The sequence below is a fragment of the Antedon bifida genome, chromosome 6 (genome assembly GCF_963402885.1).
Source record: "Antedon bifida chromosome 6, ecAntBifi1.1, whole genome shotgun sequence".
Classification (NCBI taxonomy): Eukaryota; Metazoa; Echinodermata; class Crinoidea; order Comatulida; family Antedonidae; genus Antedon; species Antedon bifida.
In genome coordinates this window covers 3,150,316-3,168,097 of record NC_136231.1, presented here as the reverse complement: position 1 = coordinate 3,168,097, position 17,782 = coordinate 3,150,316, and the positions used below count along the sequence as shown (strand labels likewise).

At 31.6% G+C, this 17,782-nt stretch overlaps 2 protein-coding genes across 3 annotated transcripts in view; both read left to right on the top strand.

Moving 5' to 3' along the window:
* LOC144845813 (L-threonine 3-dehydrogenase-like) overlaps window positions 1-17,782 on the top strand; it is a 180,571-nt gene that overhangs the window by 33,926 nt on the left and 128,863 nt on the right. The window lies entirely within an intron of this gene.
* On the top strand, window positions 104-17,328 carry LOC144845810 (tyrosine-protein kinase CSK-like). Of its 2 annotated transcripts, XM_078703258.1 has the most exons (12): window positions 104-235; window positions 4,970-5,080; window positions 6,117-6,336; window positions 8,081-8,159; window positions 8,977-9,003; window positions 10,324-10,389; window positions 10,872-10,974; window positions 11,316-11,400; window positions 11,749-11,822; window positions 12,298-12,493; window positions 13,127-13,213; window positions 14,571-17,328. In XM_078703258.1, the coding sequence occupies exons 2-12, from the start codon at window positions 5,025-5,027 to the stop codon at window positions 14,742-14,744; spliced, it is 1,167 nt and encodes a 388-aa protein (XP_078559384.1). In that variant the 5' UTR covers window positions 104-235; window positions 4,970-5,024; the 3' UTR covers window positions 14,745-17,328. The 2 variants fall into 2 exon arrangements, with proteins under 2 accessions (XP_078559384.1, XP_078559385.1); XM_078703259.1 differs by lacking the exon at window positions 8,977-9,003.

Below are 17,782 nucleotides of genomic sequence, written 5' to 3'. Positions count from 1 at the left end.
TTTCTGAATTTATTTCCATTGAAACCGACAGCTCCTAGCCTTTTGATGGAACGCGGAAGTAACTTGATTATAAACTTCCTGTATGTTTTTACGCTGCAAAAAAGGGAAACAACTTTATATATTACACACACATCGACGAAGATCAAACAGAAATAGGCCGAAAAGGCTAAAAGCATATTTCTAACTCATCATTAATTCTTTTTTGTTAATTCCAGGCAAATTTAACCACAGAACAGTAAGTGTACATTTTAAAATGCATGTCAGTTACATCCTTTTTGAAAAACATGATAGGAATTATTATTTGTGAATGTAATATTTCAATGATCACAGCCGATAGGTCGCTCAGTAGTCAGGTCAGAAACAGATTGGTGATGAGCTCAACAAGCTGATGAAGGGTGTTTCTCGTGGCCGACAAGTCGCCTCACAGTCAGGCTAGGCCTAGCCTAGATTAAGTAGCCAGGTTAACAATATCAGTAAATACATAAGTCTCTGATTTATAGATACTAAATTGTATTAGCTTAATTTGAAAAAAAAATACTGTATGTTATTATATCATTACATATTTACTTTTATTTTAAATATTATGAATTTAATTATTTTTTTCAGACAGGGGCGGATCCAGGGGGGTGGGGGTATGGATGCTAAAACACTTGTCAATTGTATGGCCACTATACGACCCTCGGGAGAGGTGCGTCATTTGTCCGATCTGCGTCATACCTTATCATTGATGTGACGTACCTTCTAGGTTTTTTTACGCTGCCCCTGCATCAGTAATTATTTGTAAATGACACACCTCTCCCAGGGGTTGTATAGTGCATTAATTACACATTTAGCCACAGGCGGCCCTGGGACGAAGCGAATTTAGGCAAATGACACCACACCATTCATGATAAAATGGCACTAGTCTAGTCTGCCCGAAAATGACACTCCCATGTATCGCGCACAAAACGATCATATTTTGCTGCTGAGAATCAGTGATTTGTTGTTGTTTGGGAAACCGTCGATTGTTTTATAATTTTCACACAGACATATGATACAGTGTTTTGTTCTGATTTGCATTCAATGCATAAGCCTAGTCAGCAGTTTATTTTTTTAAAAAGAGTGTAAAAAAACAGGGCTGTTAAATTTTAGGGGAGGAAGGCCTAAAGCCCCGCCTTAATCCACGCCAAATATTGTTCTGTTACCCACTAAACCTTAAATTTTTAATATTAAAAAAAATTATAAGAATCGAATATTTAAGTGACCTTTGCACCTTAAATTACTATAGGTCTATAGTAATTTAAGGTCATACTGTAAGCCTTAAGGTCATGTTTGACAATAAAGACACTGAATAACATTTTCAAATTTGACCCTAACCTTAAAAATAGTTCAGTGTGCATTTCCAATCGTTTTTTACCTCTAAATTCAATTGACCGTACCAGGATTGGCTATTTAAAAAACTAGATTAATTAATATTATTTACCTTGGCAATGATAAAGTAAGTATTTGCACCTTTAACAAAACCATATAACAATTATAAGTTTTGGGTCAATGTTCAATGCATACTACAGGTACATTACAAAATCAGTGAAGAGTTCACAATCTTGATTCAAATACTTAGTACTTATATACTTCGTGCATATATGGACATGATGATGTCATATTGCTACCATATTTGGGCATATCACTACCATATTTGGGCATATCACTACAATATTTGGGCATATCACTACAATATTTGAGCACATCATACTTTTTTTGTCAAACTAGTTTGATAGTGTAGACAGAGGTTAGGATGTAATAACTGTTTAGATAACATTGAACAAATTTATGTTACCTGTCTGTAGATAAAATTGAATTAATTCAACAAGAAAAGTTACATCCATTACATAATCCATACATCCATACACATAAAAACCAGCATACATAGAGATTCTTTTCTTCTAAGTGCAATATGAATTGCAAGGTTTTAGAAGGTAATCTGTATTTTAAATTTGTATATTTGTGTATCTTAAAGTAAACACATTTTAAAGTGACACCTCATTTTTTCTTTTTTTTCCTTTTAAAATAAAAATTGGAGAACATTATTTAATCTTCCGAGCACATTGCCATAGAAGGTTGAACAATGTTAACTGTACTTTCATGAACTCCTGTAATTTTATTCCATGATGAGTCATAATCGAGGAATTAGTTTCTGATTTATTTTTAATTCAACTCCTGAATAACTTACTGTAACTGTATTAAAATACTGTATACTGTACAGATATATACTGATTTTGGTCTTTCTATACTAAAGTTAGAGGCTGTAGACATAGTCTGATTAGAGAGGTGTGACTGGTGGGTGGGAGGAAGAATTATTAGATCAAAAATCATTTTTTCAAGGTCTCAAGTCCTGTTGGGAAAATAGTCTGGTTTTGAGAGACTCAATTGACTGAATTTGAAAAAAAAAAATAAAAATTAAATTCATAACAAAATTTACTAAATCAAAATACAGACTAGAAATTGCCTTTTGTCTACGTTCTGTTTAAAATTAGAAAGCTAACACCTTGATTAGTCATGATATTAATTAACATAATGATATGTACTCATTGTAATAATTTAAATTCTTTTACCGGATTGAATTTTTTAGGCACAAATTAACAATGTACCTGATTGATTAGTTTAATGATAATTTAAATTCTTTTACCGGATTGAATTTTTTGGGCACAAATTAACAATATTAGTAGTTGACCAAACACAGCACCTAATATTACATTCAGGAAATTACCTCATGCAATATTAAAATGAATGTACAGTACATTATTATAATATAAGTGGTGGTTTGTTTATGTGTGTACTTCCCGCCGTACTATTTATTGATTGTTCTTTGAATTCACCTAATTCCCACCCAATGTTTCATTTTGAAAACAACAAGAAACTAGATCTGAACTCGTCACTTGAGGACGAGTTTGGTTATCCGCCCGCAACAAAACGTATCTTGCGTATTAAAGTACTTCTCAGTTATGACTTTTCCAAAAAAGTAGCCTATTCAAAATTAAAACTGCCCTTTCAGTGTAATAACCAAAAAAATCCTTTTAATTAATTGTTTTCCCGTGATGGGATTTGAACCCGGTACCTCTGATACCAAAGTCGGTTGCACTACACATCGAGTCATATGAGCACCTGCTGAAAAAATCCGAAGAAAGAGTCCTCGTTCATTCGGTATGTCGTGAACCCCCTCGATGCAAGTTGATTTTTACATATCGAACTTAAATCATAATTTTTACTATGATGAAATCTTCACAAATTTTAAACAGTTACATATTATGAAAGTGCATACTTTCAAGTTATATATATTAACATGTATTGTAAAGAAAAAAGATAAACGTTATGTTTATTGTTTTGCTCTTTGAATATGTTTATGTTTGTTTGATGATAATTATTTCAAAAATTACATTTAATATGCAAATAATGTAGCCATCAAACACTTTTTAACATTCAAGACTATAATAAATCAGCCCTATGATTCATACACTGCAAGAAAATAAAATAAAAAATGGGGGTAACCTTGCATTCTGATGAACTGTTTCATTTTTAAAATTAGACATATTTTGCAACAATTTCACAATTTGTTGACGTTTTCGTGCGCAACCTGTCATGTTTAACGTGCTCGTAGAACGCCAATTTAAGTTTTCAAAATGAATAAAACAACGTAAAATTGTTAACCGAAGTTTGAAAAACACAATTTATGTAAAAGAAAAGCTTATATGCGTTCCCTGCGCCATGCGCGCGTAAAAATGTGCGCACCGGTGGCAATTTTTTAAACGCTTAAAATGACCTGAAACGTGCTCTAATTTAATCAGAAATTGATTTGAAGCATTTTAAAATTTCAAACGCCGTTTACGCGTGCACTTTCTAATGTATTAAAATTCGGTAGGGATAAAAAAGTTAACAATTGATGTGAAGCAAACGTGGCTGAAAATTACGTTAAAAAATATTTATCTGTTTCAAAGTTATGACCAATTTAAGATTTTCAGAAAATCGCGCGTAACTTACGATACGCGCCTCTGACGGCGTCCAAAAGCTTGGCTGCACAATTTCAGTTAAATGTCTATATGTTGACCAAGTAACAACATGTTATGTTAACGCGTTGCAGAGAAACAGCGTGAACAAATTTGGAGCATTTTAAAATTTCAAACGCAATTTACGCGCAAATTTTCTAGTCTCCAAAAATGTTTTAAAGATCGAAAAAGTTAGCCATTGATGTGAAGAAAACGTGGCTGAAAGTTACGTTAAAAAATATTTATCGATTTCGAAGTTATGATCAATTTAAGATTTTCAGAAAATCGCGCGTAACTTACGCTACGCGGTTCTGCCAGCGTCCAAAAGCTTGGCTGCACATCTTCAGTTAAATGTCTAAAGGTTTACCAAGTTACAACATGTTATGTTAACACGTTGCAGAGAAACGGCGCGAACAAAAGTGGCGGAAAGAAAGAAGAATAATAAAAAAGAAACACTACAATTCCAAGGGCTTATCCGCTTGAGGCGGATAACCAATAATCATTATTAAACATTTCCACTTCTGAATAATAACCACCTTTACGGAAGATGATGTCGTAATGACATCATTAGCAATCATTATGAGGAGGAAGTAAATATTATATTAACAATCCAGATTTTGTTTGTACTGTAAGTGGTCTTTCTGTTTTACTACAACAGCAGTACGTAACTTGTAAATATAGGATCTGTCTCCAATTAAACAGATTTAGTTTGCCTTTTTGTGTTTAATTTTGATTTTTACATACACAGTGATACGATTAAAATTGGTAAGCAAACCAAGTCAGTTACGGTTCACTGCACAGCATAGAAAGCAGCTATATCTATTCAAAATTTAGTAACACTACAGTAAAACTACAGTAAAATGCTGAAATTTACCAATATGTTACGTTGTGTGGTACGTGTCGTATAAGTAATGGCTTAACACTATTATTTATGATACTTTTTTTTTCAGTATACAAGACAAGTTTGAACATCATAAAGCGCTCATGCATAGCTGACCCCTTAAAATGAGTGACAACAATTGGGTCACACGACAACCTAAACTCAAAGGAGAATCAATGATGTAAGTATAATATTGCAGTTTTTTCATGTATGATATTAAAAAAGCTTTGGCTCGTGTAAAGCTCTGTCTACACTCAGGCCTTGTCTTTTAAGGCGAGCGAGTGCGATCACCCACCTAACACACTCCTAAACTGCCCTGGAGGATTGCGATTTGCAACACGCTTAAATTTGGCAAACTTCTACACACCAAATACAAAACAGCACACCTACAGCATCCCTGAATGTATTGAGGAGTGCAATTTGTTGCACACCTATAATTTTCAAAAGACAAAGCCTATACACTATCTAACTAGTTTCACAAAAATTGATGTGATGTGCCCAAATATGGTAGTGATATTCCCAAATATGGTAGTGATATGACATCATCATGTCCATATATGGGCACATCACATTTTTTTGTCACATAAAGTTTGATAGAGTAGACAGAACTTACAGTAAAGCTTTTAACACCACACAGTTGTGACAGTGTTGGTTGTGCACAAACGTCGTAGAATGTTGCCTTGTGCCTACATACCTATCAACCACATGGTTTGCTCAACTCAAATGATTATTCAAAATGAAAGTACTGTATGAATCGTTTTTGAACTGTTGAATGAATTGTTCATTAATAACTGATTAAAAATCTCCCATACTGTACCAGTATCACTATCAGTATGATAAACAACCTTAATTAATATGTTAATAACAATACATAATTTGTCATTAGTGACATTTATTTTTCACCACGAGACTAGATGCACTTATACATATAACAGCATACTGTATGCAGAATGACATACTTTGGTAGTGATATAACATCATCATGTATTGTCCATATACTGTATGGACACATCACATTTTATTGTCACATAAGGTTTGATAGTGTAGACAGAGCTTTAGTCTTGTGGCCTGTGTGAAAAGAAAAGGTCGTCCTTGTTTCCCTTTATCAATGTTAGCATTTCATCTAGTAATACTACTATTTTTTTGGAGCAAAGATTTTGTATGTTTCAATAAAATGTTTTTTCTCAATAAATTAAATTGTTTATTTAAAATACTAGATGGTTTCATGGAAAAATATCGCGGGAAGAAGCAGAGCAACTGCTAAAACCGTGGAAGACTGGTCAGTATTTGGTGCGGGCGAGCACGCACTTTCCAGGGGATTACACGTTAAGTGTCTGTATCTCAGGCAAAGTTGAACATTATCATGTCATATATAAAGATCGAAAGCTCACCATTGATGAAGAAGGATTCTTCGATGATTTGGCTAAATTAGTAGAGGTAAAATTCTCATTTATTATTCTTTTATTTTCTTGATTTGAATTATGATTAGACATTAGTCTCACTGGTATTTTGTAGTTGTTGAAAATATTTTTTTAATATAAAAAATATGATTCACTGAGTTGGATGAATTTAATATTAATACCAATTGTTTTAATCCTAAATTAAGAAAATTTGAAAATAAAAGGTGGTTGTTTTGTTGTCAAAGCCAATCACGGAGTCCTTGGTTGAAATCCTGTCATGTTAGTGTTTTTATCCCATAACCAAAACAGTGCCACGTCCTAAAAGATTTTAAATATAGATGGTAAATATATGGAAACTTGCGTTTTTCTACATCAAATTTTTTATATAAAGTAGTAGTGTAAAAGGTAGTTTAGGTTTTAGATGAAAACACTTTTTGCCACAAATGGAATTTGTTTATAACTATACTTGATTATAAATCGTAAAAAGTTTAAAAGACTAACGCTAGGGTGCAGGCATTTGATGACAAAGTACTTGGAAATAGACGTAAGGCCAATTTACACAGACAAGCGGTAACGGTCAGGGAAATTGCCCGTCCGCTCCATGCTTTGTGTAAATGGTCATGACATACCTGTAAGGAATAACATAGAATCTATATTTCTATTACTGTTACCGCTCGTCTGTGTAAATTGGCCTTTAAAGATACGATGTACCTAGGCAAGTTTGCAATCTTATCAGTACAACATCTTTGTTTGAACTTTGGTTACTGTTAAAACATAAGTTTTTGTTCATTTCAAATGGTTATTATGCTTAGTACCTTATTATGAGCATCATAATTTACATTGTTCATTTATGTATTTGTACTATACGGAAGCTTTTTGATAAATATAGTATTAAAAATAGTATATACCCAGTAGGGGAAGTCCCTAACATTGAATGGGTGTATGTATAACAATAATGCGTTTGATTGCACTAACAAAAGAACCTATTTTTACAGTAGATTTATATCATAATCTTTAAACAAACTGCATAAGGATATTCTTAGTAAACCCCTAGAATGTATGTAGTGTACAGAATTGCTTGTGACGCTCGATGTCTTTGTAAATCAGTTCCTTTTTAGGTAATTTAATAATAGTTTATAAATGGTGTTTCCTTTATAGCCATGGTATATTTGTTAACATTGTACACTGTAACTATAACATGTATAAATAAACTAGAGAATGCACAATAAAATAAATTTAACAATACGCTGATCGAAAAAAGGATTGCTGGAAATATGTGTATGAAAGGATTTTTTCTAGTACATATTTGCTTACCGTAATAATTTGAATTTCCCCCTTTCAAATAAACATCTCCCTCGATTAAATATCCCTGTCATAGAAAATTTGGATTAACCCCGGGGCATTTATTCAATTAAAATAATATATAAACATCACAGACACAGAATAAATTCTAAACCGCCCGGTGATATACTGAAATTAATTTGAAAAGAAAAAATGAGGAAATCTGTGAGAATGAGAAAAAGTCGCCCCAACCGAGACTCAAACCCGGAAACTTCTGCTTGATATATATACAGTATATATATATATATATATAGTATTTATAATATTTTACCAAACATATTATTACTTAGAATAATTTTGTTTATTTTAGTTAAGTACAGTATTAGATATTTTACAGTATATCTTACATTTTTTAAAGTTTATTAATTTATATTTTCTGGTTAATAGAGTGTTTTTATTTTTTGTCAAAAAAACATGAAAATTTTCTTTTTTTTCACAAGCATTATGAGGGCGATGCAGACGGTCTCGTTTCCAACCTCATCACGCCTGTTCCAAAGAAAGGTTACGCTTTCAAAGAAAGTAAGTTATTTTAATGATTGCATCGAAAATATATTATCAATTTTAACAATTGTATCTATTGTCTCCAGAGTCTCCAAATGATGTATTTTGATCAATACTAAACTGTTATTTATTTATATAAATACTAAATTATTATTTGTACACCTATATACTCTTTTATTTACTTCAAGTTATATACCTATTCTGTTTTCTTAGCAATAAAAATAAATATTAAATATTAACGTTATACAGTATATTTATTAACAGTATTGTTTAAAGATGTATTGTCCCTCTGAAAAAATAATTCTTAACAAAAATTTTTTTGAATATGCCATTTTAATGTAACATAATAGTTATCCACTTTGATCAGAAATTGGAAAAAAAAAATGTATTTACCTGAAAAAAAACTGTAATTTAAAGCAAAAAATGGCCAAATTGACTGCCAGCCAGTGGGTTTTTGGTTGAGTTTAACCATTTATTTTGTCAATTTATAGGTGAAAACATAATTTTTTTTCATTTTTTTTCTATGGAAGTGATTAACCTTATTAAAACTACAAAATAACATATTCAAAGTCTGATTTGATTTTTCATGTTTTTGGGGACAATACATCTTTAAAGTTTTGCATGTTGAAGGTGAAATACAATGTGCTTTTGTTGTGCTACAACAAAAGATGGTTGTGGCATAACAGGACATTTTCATCTCTACTTTTAGATTTCCTTTTTGAAATCACATGCATGTACAACTTTACTATACATTTATTATTTTATGATTTACTAATTTATTTTTCTTTTTATTATTAACATAATTTATAATCTATACTTTGTTCTTGCATTTAAGATAATGTACAGTTTCATCTTCAAAGTGGTTAGTATTAATCATAGACTTTTCAGAATTTTCTTTGGTGTTGTGGTGGTATTTTAATTCTGTTTGGTATACTCTGTGTAGTGTATAGCGTTATAATTGCAGTAGATTATTAATAGTACATTTTAGATAGAGACACTGCTAACACAGATAAATATCAACTAACTCAGATAATGGTTGTCAAATAAGCAGGTATACCAACCCATTGACTGTCATAAATATAACATTATGTTATAGCATTATTGTTTATGATGAAAATAAAGATAATTATCTTCTACCCCCTCCATCAAAGTATTAGGTAGTTTTATACTTACAGTACCGTAACAACCAAATTACATAGATTCAAAATAGTGTGGAATGAAAGTAAAAGTCCTGTTCAACTGTATATACTGTAATGATGTTTTGTTGATGGCTTTGTGTTGTATCATTGTGCTTTGCTTAATTGTTATGATATAGGTGCTGTGAAAAAATGTGAAAATATTTATTAAACATATACATATTTATGTAACCATTGTTTTAATCAGGGAAGAGTGAATTCATTAGTTTTAATAGCCACACTGAGATTGAAAGGTAGTGGCTAGAGTCTTCTTCTGAATTTATAATTATACCCGATTCTTGATACTGTTTATTTATATACTGTATCCCCAGTATCATGAAAATTCCATGTGTTTAACATGTATTGACTAGTATCATGGACCAACCCCTTAAACTTGCATGATACAGTCAACACATTTTATACACATGAGATGCTTATGGAATTTTCCTATGATCCTCTGAAAATACTGTAATTTGAGTAATATGTGTAAAGCTATGTCTACACTATCAAACTACTGTAGTTTGACAAAAAAGTGTGATGTGCCCAAATATGGTAGTGATATGCCCAAATAATAGTAACGATATGACATCATCATGCCCATAATTCGGCACATCACATTTTTTTTGTCACATAAAGTTTGATAGTGTAGACAGAACTTTACCTTTCTTTATCTGTAATGAACAACAACATTAAATTGTGTTTTATATTGCAAAACAAATGCTTAAATGTGGTTAAAAAACGTGCATATGGCTAGCTTCACGCATGAAAAACAGCCGAGGGAAATTAATCAATTTATTAAAAAATAGTTTGGCTGTCCTTTTATTCAACCTTATACTGAACAATATATCTGACTTATTTAAAAAAATTATATACTTACATATTTGTAGTTTTTAAAAGCAATAAGCTTAAATATGTAGAATATGAATAACAACATTTTATTAATAATGGTTCTATGATTTATTATGATTATTCCAATATTATAATAGTTTTCTTGTTTATATTTTCAGAGGGTTGGGCGATTAATAGAAATGAAATAATAGTTGGAAAGGTGTTAGGAAGTGGACAATTTGGAGGTAAATTTATTTGTATTAACAATTTATCTATGTAAAAGAAAACAATACTATTTGCTTAATTAAAATAATAGATACAGTTAGGTATTGCTGGAAAAGCTAAGTTGTTTTTCGTGGATATGGAATAATGAATAATTGAATTACCAGTATTTCTGTGAGATTCATGTGTACATAGAACTTTTGCACGGAAGAATGTAAACTAAATAATTATTTGCATTGCAAATTGTATTTGATAAATAATATATAAATACAAAGGAAAATTAATTTTTAAAAAATGATAATGTTGTGGCTGATGTCAGTGGCTGGATCTCAATTGAAATACTAATAAAATAAGCAAAAACGTAAATCAAAACGATAAAGTAAAACAGCTAGAAAGAATATGCCAAGATTTGGATAACACTATTCCTTCATAATAATAATAATAATATTAAAAAAAATAAATAACATACTATTATAAAGATTTTAATCCATTTTCTGAATTACAGAGGTGAAAGAAGGAGAGTACAAAAGTAAGAAAGTTGCGTTAAAAGCAATGAATGAATCGCAGCGCAATTTGGATCCATTTTTAGCAGAAGCATCAATTATGACGTAAGTTTTCGATTAATGTAAATTACACAACCCTACTAAAAGATTTCCTTAATTATGTGTAATTTACTTTTATCTATATTATAATGGCAGGCACACGAAATGTGTTACTGTATCTCCTCCTAATCTGCACGACCAAAACTTGCGCCATTTGATGTTGGGCAAATTAACATTTTTCTCTGGTCATTTGGCTATGTTTAGGATCACCATTCTTTATGAATAACAAAAATAAACAAAATGAATACAATTTTAAATTTTTAAATCATGGAACTAACATCAGTGCAGTAGTGATGCGGTGTTTGAAATGCTAGTAGGCCTACATATTGTTTCTATTTTCTTCACAGGCAACTTAGGCACCGTAATCTAGTTCAGTTGATTGGTGTAGCCCTTGGAAATCCTGTGTATATAGTGTTAGAATTTATGGCAAAGGTAAGTTTGATTTTAGGGATAGAAACTTTCAAGTCACACTTTCATTCATATTTAATATAGTTATTTAAACCTAATACTTCTCAATGTTTTATATTCACATGATCCAATGTGTTCTGTTCAGATCATTCTAATCTGCTAATTTACATACTAGATTTCAAATGAGATTCATCTGACCAATTAAATGCTACCATACTTAATCCTAGACTTTCATTGGTCGTGGAGCACCTAGATAGATTTTAAAAGAATCAAAACTCTGACTAGAAACTGAACTAAAAAAATGTGTTACCATGAGGTTTTGTACAACCGGGCCTGACTGTCATAACATAAAGTTGTTCATTATTTTTGTAGGGTAACTTGTTAGATTATTTACGGTCAAGGGGAAGGGCTGTTGTTACCAAGAAACAGCAACTAGATTTTTCAAAGTAAGTGATCCTCTTTTAATATTTTAAACATTTGTTTTTCTTGTGTAACCTTTTCATTTATGTGACAAATGTGTCGGCAGTGCTTTCCCTGTATAGATTGATGTTTGTCCTGTTTTGTAATTCATTTTATTTATTTTTTTATTTATTCTTTATTTCGCAATCAAATCTACATATATAGATACAAAGCTCTTTAACTAATATACATAATAAAACAATACAATAAAAATACATATAAACTATAAGAATAAGTTCTCACGTTTATACACTATGTAGCACCACACTCAAGATGTAGCAACACAGGTGTAGTGGGTGTCTGAGTAGGGAAACGAGACTTCAAACTCACCAATATGATGCAACCATTTCATTTGGTCACTTTCTATGGTGAATCACCTTTAGAGCTTTGATTGTGTTGGAGTTGGCCATCCAGTTCTTATAGTATGTTTATGCTTATAATATCACCATTTTATCATAACAGAAACATAGCAGCAGGCATGAGTTATTTGGAAAGTAAAAAATTTGTTCACCGGGATTTAGCCGCCCGGAATATTTTAATATCAGAAGATGACACGGCAAAGGTGTCTGACTTTGGTCTCGCTAAGGATGATACAGTCACGATGGATAGTGGGAAAATCCCAGTCAAATGGACAGCACCAGAAGCAGTTAGGAAGAATGTAAGAACGTTAATTTTATTTCAATATAAAGTGATTTTGTAAAGTATAAATATTACTACCATTTAAATCTGTAACAGGTATGCTGTATGTACAGCACATTGTTAGTTTATGATTGCTCAAACCTATGAATCATGTTGGAGCCGATCTTTTATTAATTTTTTTATTATTTATTTATACTGGGTGACCTCTTCAGTCAAAAACTGGTCTCCCAGAGGGCCCAGCTATGATCAGTGGCTGTGAGTGACTGTGTATTACTAGTACACCCGGGTAACCCCCTACTTGTCTCAAAAGATGTACTAGGTTCTTTAAAGTGCACATGAGCCAGATGTGTACACTGAACCTACAGTTTATAGTCCTTTTCCGAGAAGACTTGTTCTAGCACCAGAACCATGGAGCGAGTGAGCTTCTAACCCTCGCCAATGTTATGGTAGTATTGTCTTAACCTCGCGCTCGATCCTATGGTCTCAAAACATTGGGCGTTATATGTGCTCTCTTATCTGTGTACTTAGGCAAGGTGATTGATCTACTCCTGTCATTTAGATAATTCATTAATTTTATGTACAAAATAACTGTACTATATGTTTTCCATTGACTGTACACTATTTAACAATTTGTTTTTTAATTTGTTGATAGGTATATTCAGCCAAGTCTGACGTGTGGAGTTTTGGTGTCTTACTTTGGGAGTTATACTCTTTTGGAAGGGTACCCTACCCGAGAGTGGTAAGTTTGATAATAATATTCATTATACAGTCAATTTAATTAATTTCAAATAATGTGCCATCTATATAATATAATATAATATAGTGTTCATCCTGGTATCATCCTTTTCATTTCATATTTGCTGTTTTGTTTTTGTCCTCTCACTTTAAGATTTATCCTAACTTCCATTAATTTATGTATGACCATGTAAAAGTATATAGTATTAAGGGATGAAATAATTTTTTTTTCTTTTTGTTTTAAAACTTTAAACAAACGGTATATTACACAACTCAACTCAATGTTGAATATGCAAGAATAATAATCATGCAAATTTAAAGCTATCTGGTTATATTTTTGTAATTTCTATGTTGTTTTTTTTAAAAACATTCTACACATTCTTTGTAAGTACAAAACAGCTTGAATTGAATAGCTTGGTGAAATGTCCCTTGGGTAAAATCCTTTATTTTTTACCCATTATCAACTTTTAGAATTTAGTTAATGTCACCTTATAAATATAATATTTGTCATGTGTTTTAGCTTAGTTTATTTGTTATTGCCAATATCAAATCAATTAAATAAGACTATATACATATTTATACCATGGAGAAAAATAAACAAAAGTAAGTAAATAATTCCTCCATGCATATACAATAGAAACATGAACACAAGAGTGGGTGAGGAAACATTAAAACATTCAGGTTCAGTATTCAGAGTTTATGTGGGTGACTATGGTGTTAAATTTAGGCTGGATAGAAAGCCTTAGATTTTGGGCTAGACGTATTTAAAGGTTGGTGTCCCCTTCCACCTCCTCCATTAGATTATATCCCATAATAACGGTGCTTTACTGCTTAGTAGTGTGCATGAAAGATCAGTTTGAAAATTACAATTTTGTTTTGTTTATCTTGTATGCCATATCCATCTTGAATTGAATGTTGAAGCTAGGCCCATTAAAAAATGTGGTGTTTAGAATTTGAGTCGTGGAGTAGAGCAGTTATAGACAGCACACATGGGGGAAATAAATGACTAGTAAGGTGCTCGTTATCATTTATGAGCGTAGCTTGTTGCACAAAATTCTCAAAATGTACACAGAAACTGAGCATGTACAGTAATAGTACTCTTAATCTTTAATTTGGCATCTAATAGAATGACCAGTCAAATGGCCAGGCCCCGCCTATCAGTTGATCTCCTAAAGCTCTGTCTACACTATCAAACTAGTTTGACAAAAAAATGTGTAATGTGCCCAAATATGATAGTGATATGACATCATCATGTCCATATATGGCTACATCTCATGTTTTTGTGAAATAACGTTTGATAATGTAGACAGAGCTTTACTCTATTTAAGTGTAAATAAAATAAATCATTTATTTTCTCTTAGCCTGCAGATAATGTGATAGCTTACATTGAAGAAGGTTGTCGTATGCAAAGTCCGGAAGATTGTCCTGAACACATATACAAAGTAATGCAACAATGCTGGAGTTTTCAACCGGAAAACCGACCCACGTTTCATCGCATATCCACTCAACTTGACAGCTTAACGCCATTCTTCTGATCATCAACGGACACGCTTTTCTAAAAAAACTGTATCTTTTTATTTATGAGAATACAGAGCATCTCGGTACAACTTTTACCAAATTTTCGAGACCAACTAAGATTTTAAAATTGAAGAACTGTTGCTTTGCATTTCCGTATCGACGCTAAACTGTTTACGAGTCTTGTTTATGAGTTATCAAATATTTTATATTTATAGATGAATTATTTTTTATGTTAGAAATAAAACTAATGTTTTATAAGTGTGTGAAATACAAAAATATAGCTTGCAACACATGAGGAGAAATTCCATGCTGTTATTTTGATTCTTGCCTTCAGCGTAAACCGTACTACGATTCTACATCCTGATTTTCACGTAGCTCGAACAAGCTCCCTGTACTTATAAAATCATAAGCTTATAAATCTTACAAATCAGTGGTATTTTAAGCCTAATAACAGTGGGTATAATTGTGAAAAGTGATGTAGAGTTATCATGATACCAACACACACAGGTTTATAATTATTATATAAGGGTTGCTTGCAGAATATTTGTCATAGCACAGATCATAGGTTTTTGAAATGATTTTGCGGGATTAATTTAAGAATCCCATAATGCAAGGATGATTCAAGAATACAAAGGCATTCACGGTAGATACAATAAAAGACAAAACACACTATTTGCTTGATGGAAAGAATTATAAATAGACATTTATATTTAAAATTATGATTAAAATTGATGCATCTGTACAGTTTATTAGATTTACGTTAAATCTGCTTGGGAAAGGGTAGTTTTGAAATGCTGTATTATTGAAATGATATTTGATTCAAACTTGAAATCAGATTCTTATAAAATATAATGAGTACCTTTTAAATAATTGGTAATTGGTATAAAATGTTGGTATCTTGGCATTCAAAAATACCATGCTTTGTGTTTTCAATGTACGAATACAAAATACAATTTGAGTAGGACAAAATATCTTGATTGATTCAATGGGTATTTCCCAAAAAAGTAGTATCTACATTTTTAACAATTGCTGTAATATAGAGTTATTACAATTGAGACGTTTCTTTCTATAATGTTTTTGTTGTCAACAATGTTTTATACTTTTATGCAAATTTGTTATTTTTTATATATTTCTTAATTATATTTTGTTGGTGTCATTTATGATTAGATTGAACTTAAGTACTTAATGTTATTTTTTTATTTCAGTTGTTTTAAACTGTATTCACAAACTGATTCACAAAAATTCACAAAATTGAGAAATTATTTAATCGTGTACAGTGAGTGTTCCTATACATGTGAAAAGATCCATCTGGGCTAATTCAGCTGATAGGAATAATAAATAGAATATTTAATTAATTTAACATGCATAAGATTTTAAGCAATATGATTGCTAATTTGCATGTCTGTGGCACACAATAAACAATCCTATCAGCTGGATCAACTCACAAGTCATGTTTTGTAGCAGACCTCTCGTAATAATACTTTTACGAAATTTGGACCTGTGATGTGGAATTAACTTCCGTTTGAGATACGAAAACAAACGTAAGAAGTACAGTAACGCATTTTTTGTATCTTAAAGCGCTTTGATCTTTTGGATATAAATGATAATAAATAATAAAAAATGATAGATTCATTTCAAGCTTTCTATTTACCATTTTGAAGATATCAAAATTTATATGCATCATTTTCACGTTGGTTTTGAGCAGTGTGATGTCTTATCGTACTATTAATTTGAATTGTGCTGGAGAAGAAGTTAGTGCACCCTCCAAACAGACCACTCATCAACATCCCATCAATTTTATTCCATATCAAAATATGCAAATGAAAAAGTGCTTAAATTTAGCCTTAAGAATTAAATGAATGGTCAAGTGTACTATTTTCATTAGGCCTGTAGCTAAGTGGGGGTGTAGTAGTGTATGGATAAAAAACAATTTTATTGGTGGTCTATTCAACCTATATGTGTAAAAAATGTGACCATTTGTAAACTATTATTAAAATACTCAAAAACCGACCAAAATACTTGGCATATAGCGACAGAGGGCGCACTATTTAACTTATTAATTAAAAATGATGGACGTTTATCATACATGTATTTTCTCAAGTAACTATTCAATAATAGTTATGATAGTGTAATTTAAAATCAAAATAAGAAACCCCTTAAGGTTTGCTGTGGTGTTTATTGCTAAACAATAGTTGCTGTTTAATTTTGTATACAGTATATATATATTTATAAAATACAGATTTACTATTTTTCCTTAAACAGCAAAATGGACAACCAATTGTCCAGTGTAAACACAGCCTTGACATACTTTCTGTGTTGTAATCATTTTAATAATGTAAACACAGTTTATGTATGTCACAAATATGTAATTACTGTATATAGCAAATTTAAACAGTTTGCATGACAGAATTTAGGTGAAATTATTTTAAGTTTGTTTGGTATCTATTATGGCTTTAATCGGTGAACACAAGCCATTTTCATGTATTCTGTGGCTTGTACAATCAGAATTAACGTCATTCAAAATGGGCTATATAACTTAAATTGCACTCTCTACTGTAATATTGTTAATTAGGTGAATAAACACTTTAAAACAAAGAAACTAATATTGTATGTTTTTGTTGCCTTCCTGCACCCTCTCCGTAATGCTGTAAAGGAATGTGAGGTAGTTTCCCAATAGAAACCTTGATTGATGGCAGCATGGTACTGTGTATGAGTGAGTGGCTGAGCGGTTAAGACAGTGGAACCGTAATACGTAGCCATAACATCAGCAAGGGTTCGAGGCTCACTCGCTCTATGGTTCTGGTGGTAGAACGAGTCTTCTCGGATAAAGACTATAAACTGTAGGACTATAAACTGTAGGTCCAGTGTACACATAGCTCATGTGCACTACTACATCTTTCGAGACGAGTAGGGGGGTTACCCCGGTGTACTAGTACTAGTACACACACAGCCAATGTGCAATTGGGACTGGACCGCTTTAGGTGTTTACCTGTTGGTCCTGATCCTTTATAAATAATAAATTTTTAAAAATGATCAGCGATTTGTCTTGAAATAG

Coding starts and splice junctions, on each gene's coding strand:
- LOC144845810 (XM_078703258.1), top strand. CDS start 5,025: ATGAGTGACAACAATTGGGTCACACGACAACCTAAACTCAAAGGAGAA. Junction 11,401..11,748: donor TGTTAGAATTTATGGCAAAG/GTAAGTTTGATT, acceptor TTATTTTTGTAG/GGTAACTTGTTAGATTATTT. Junction 12,494..13,126: donor CAGAAGCAGTTAGGAAGAAT/GTAAGAACGTTA, acceptor ATTTGTTGATAG/GTATATTCAGCCAAGTCTGA.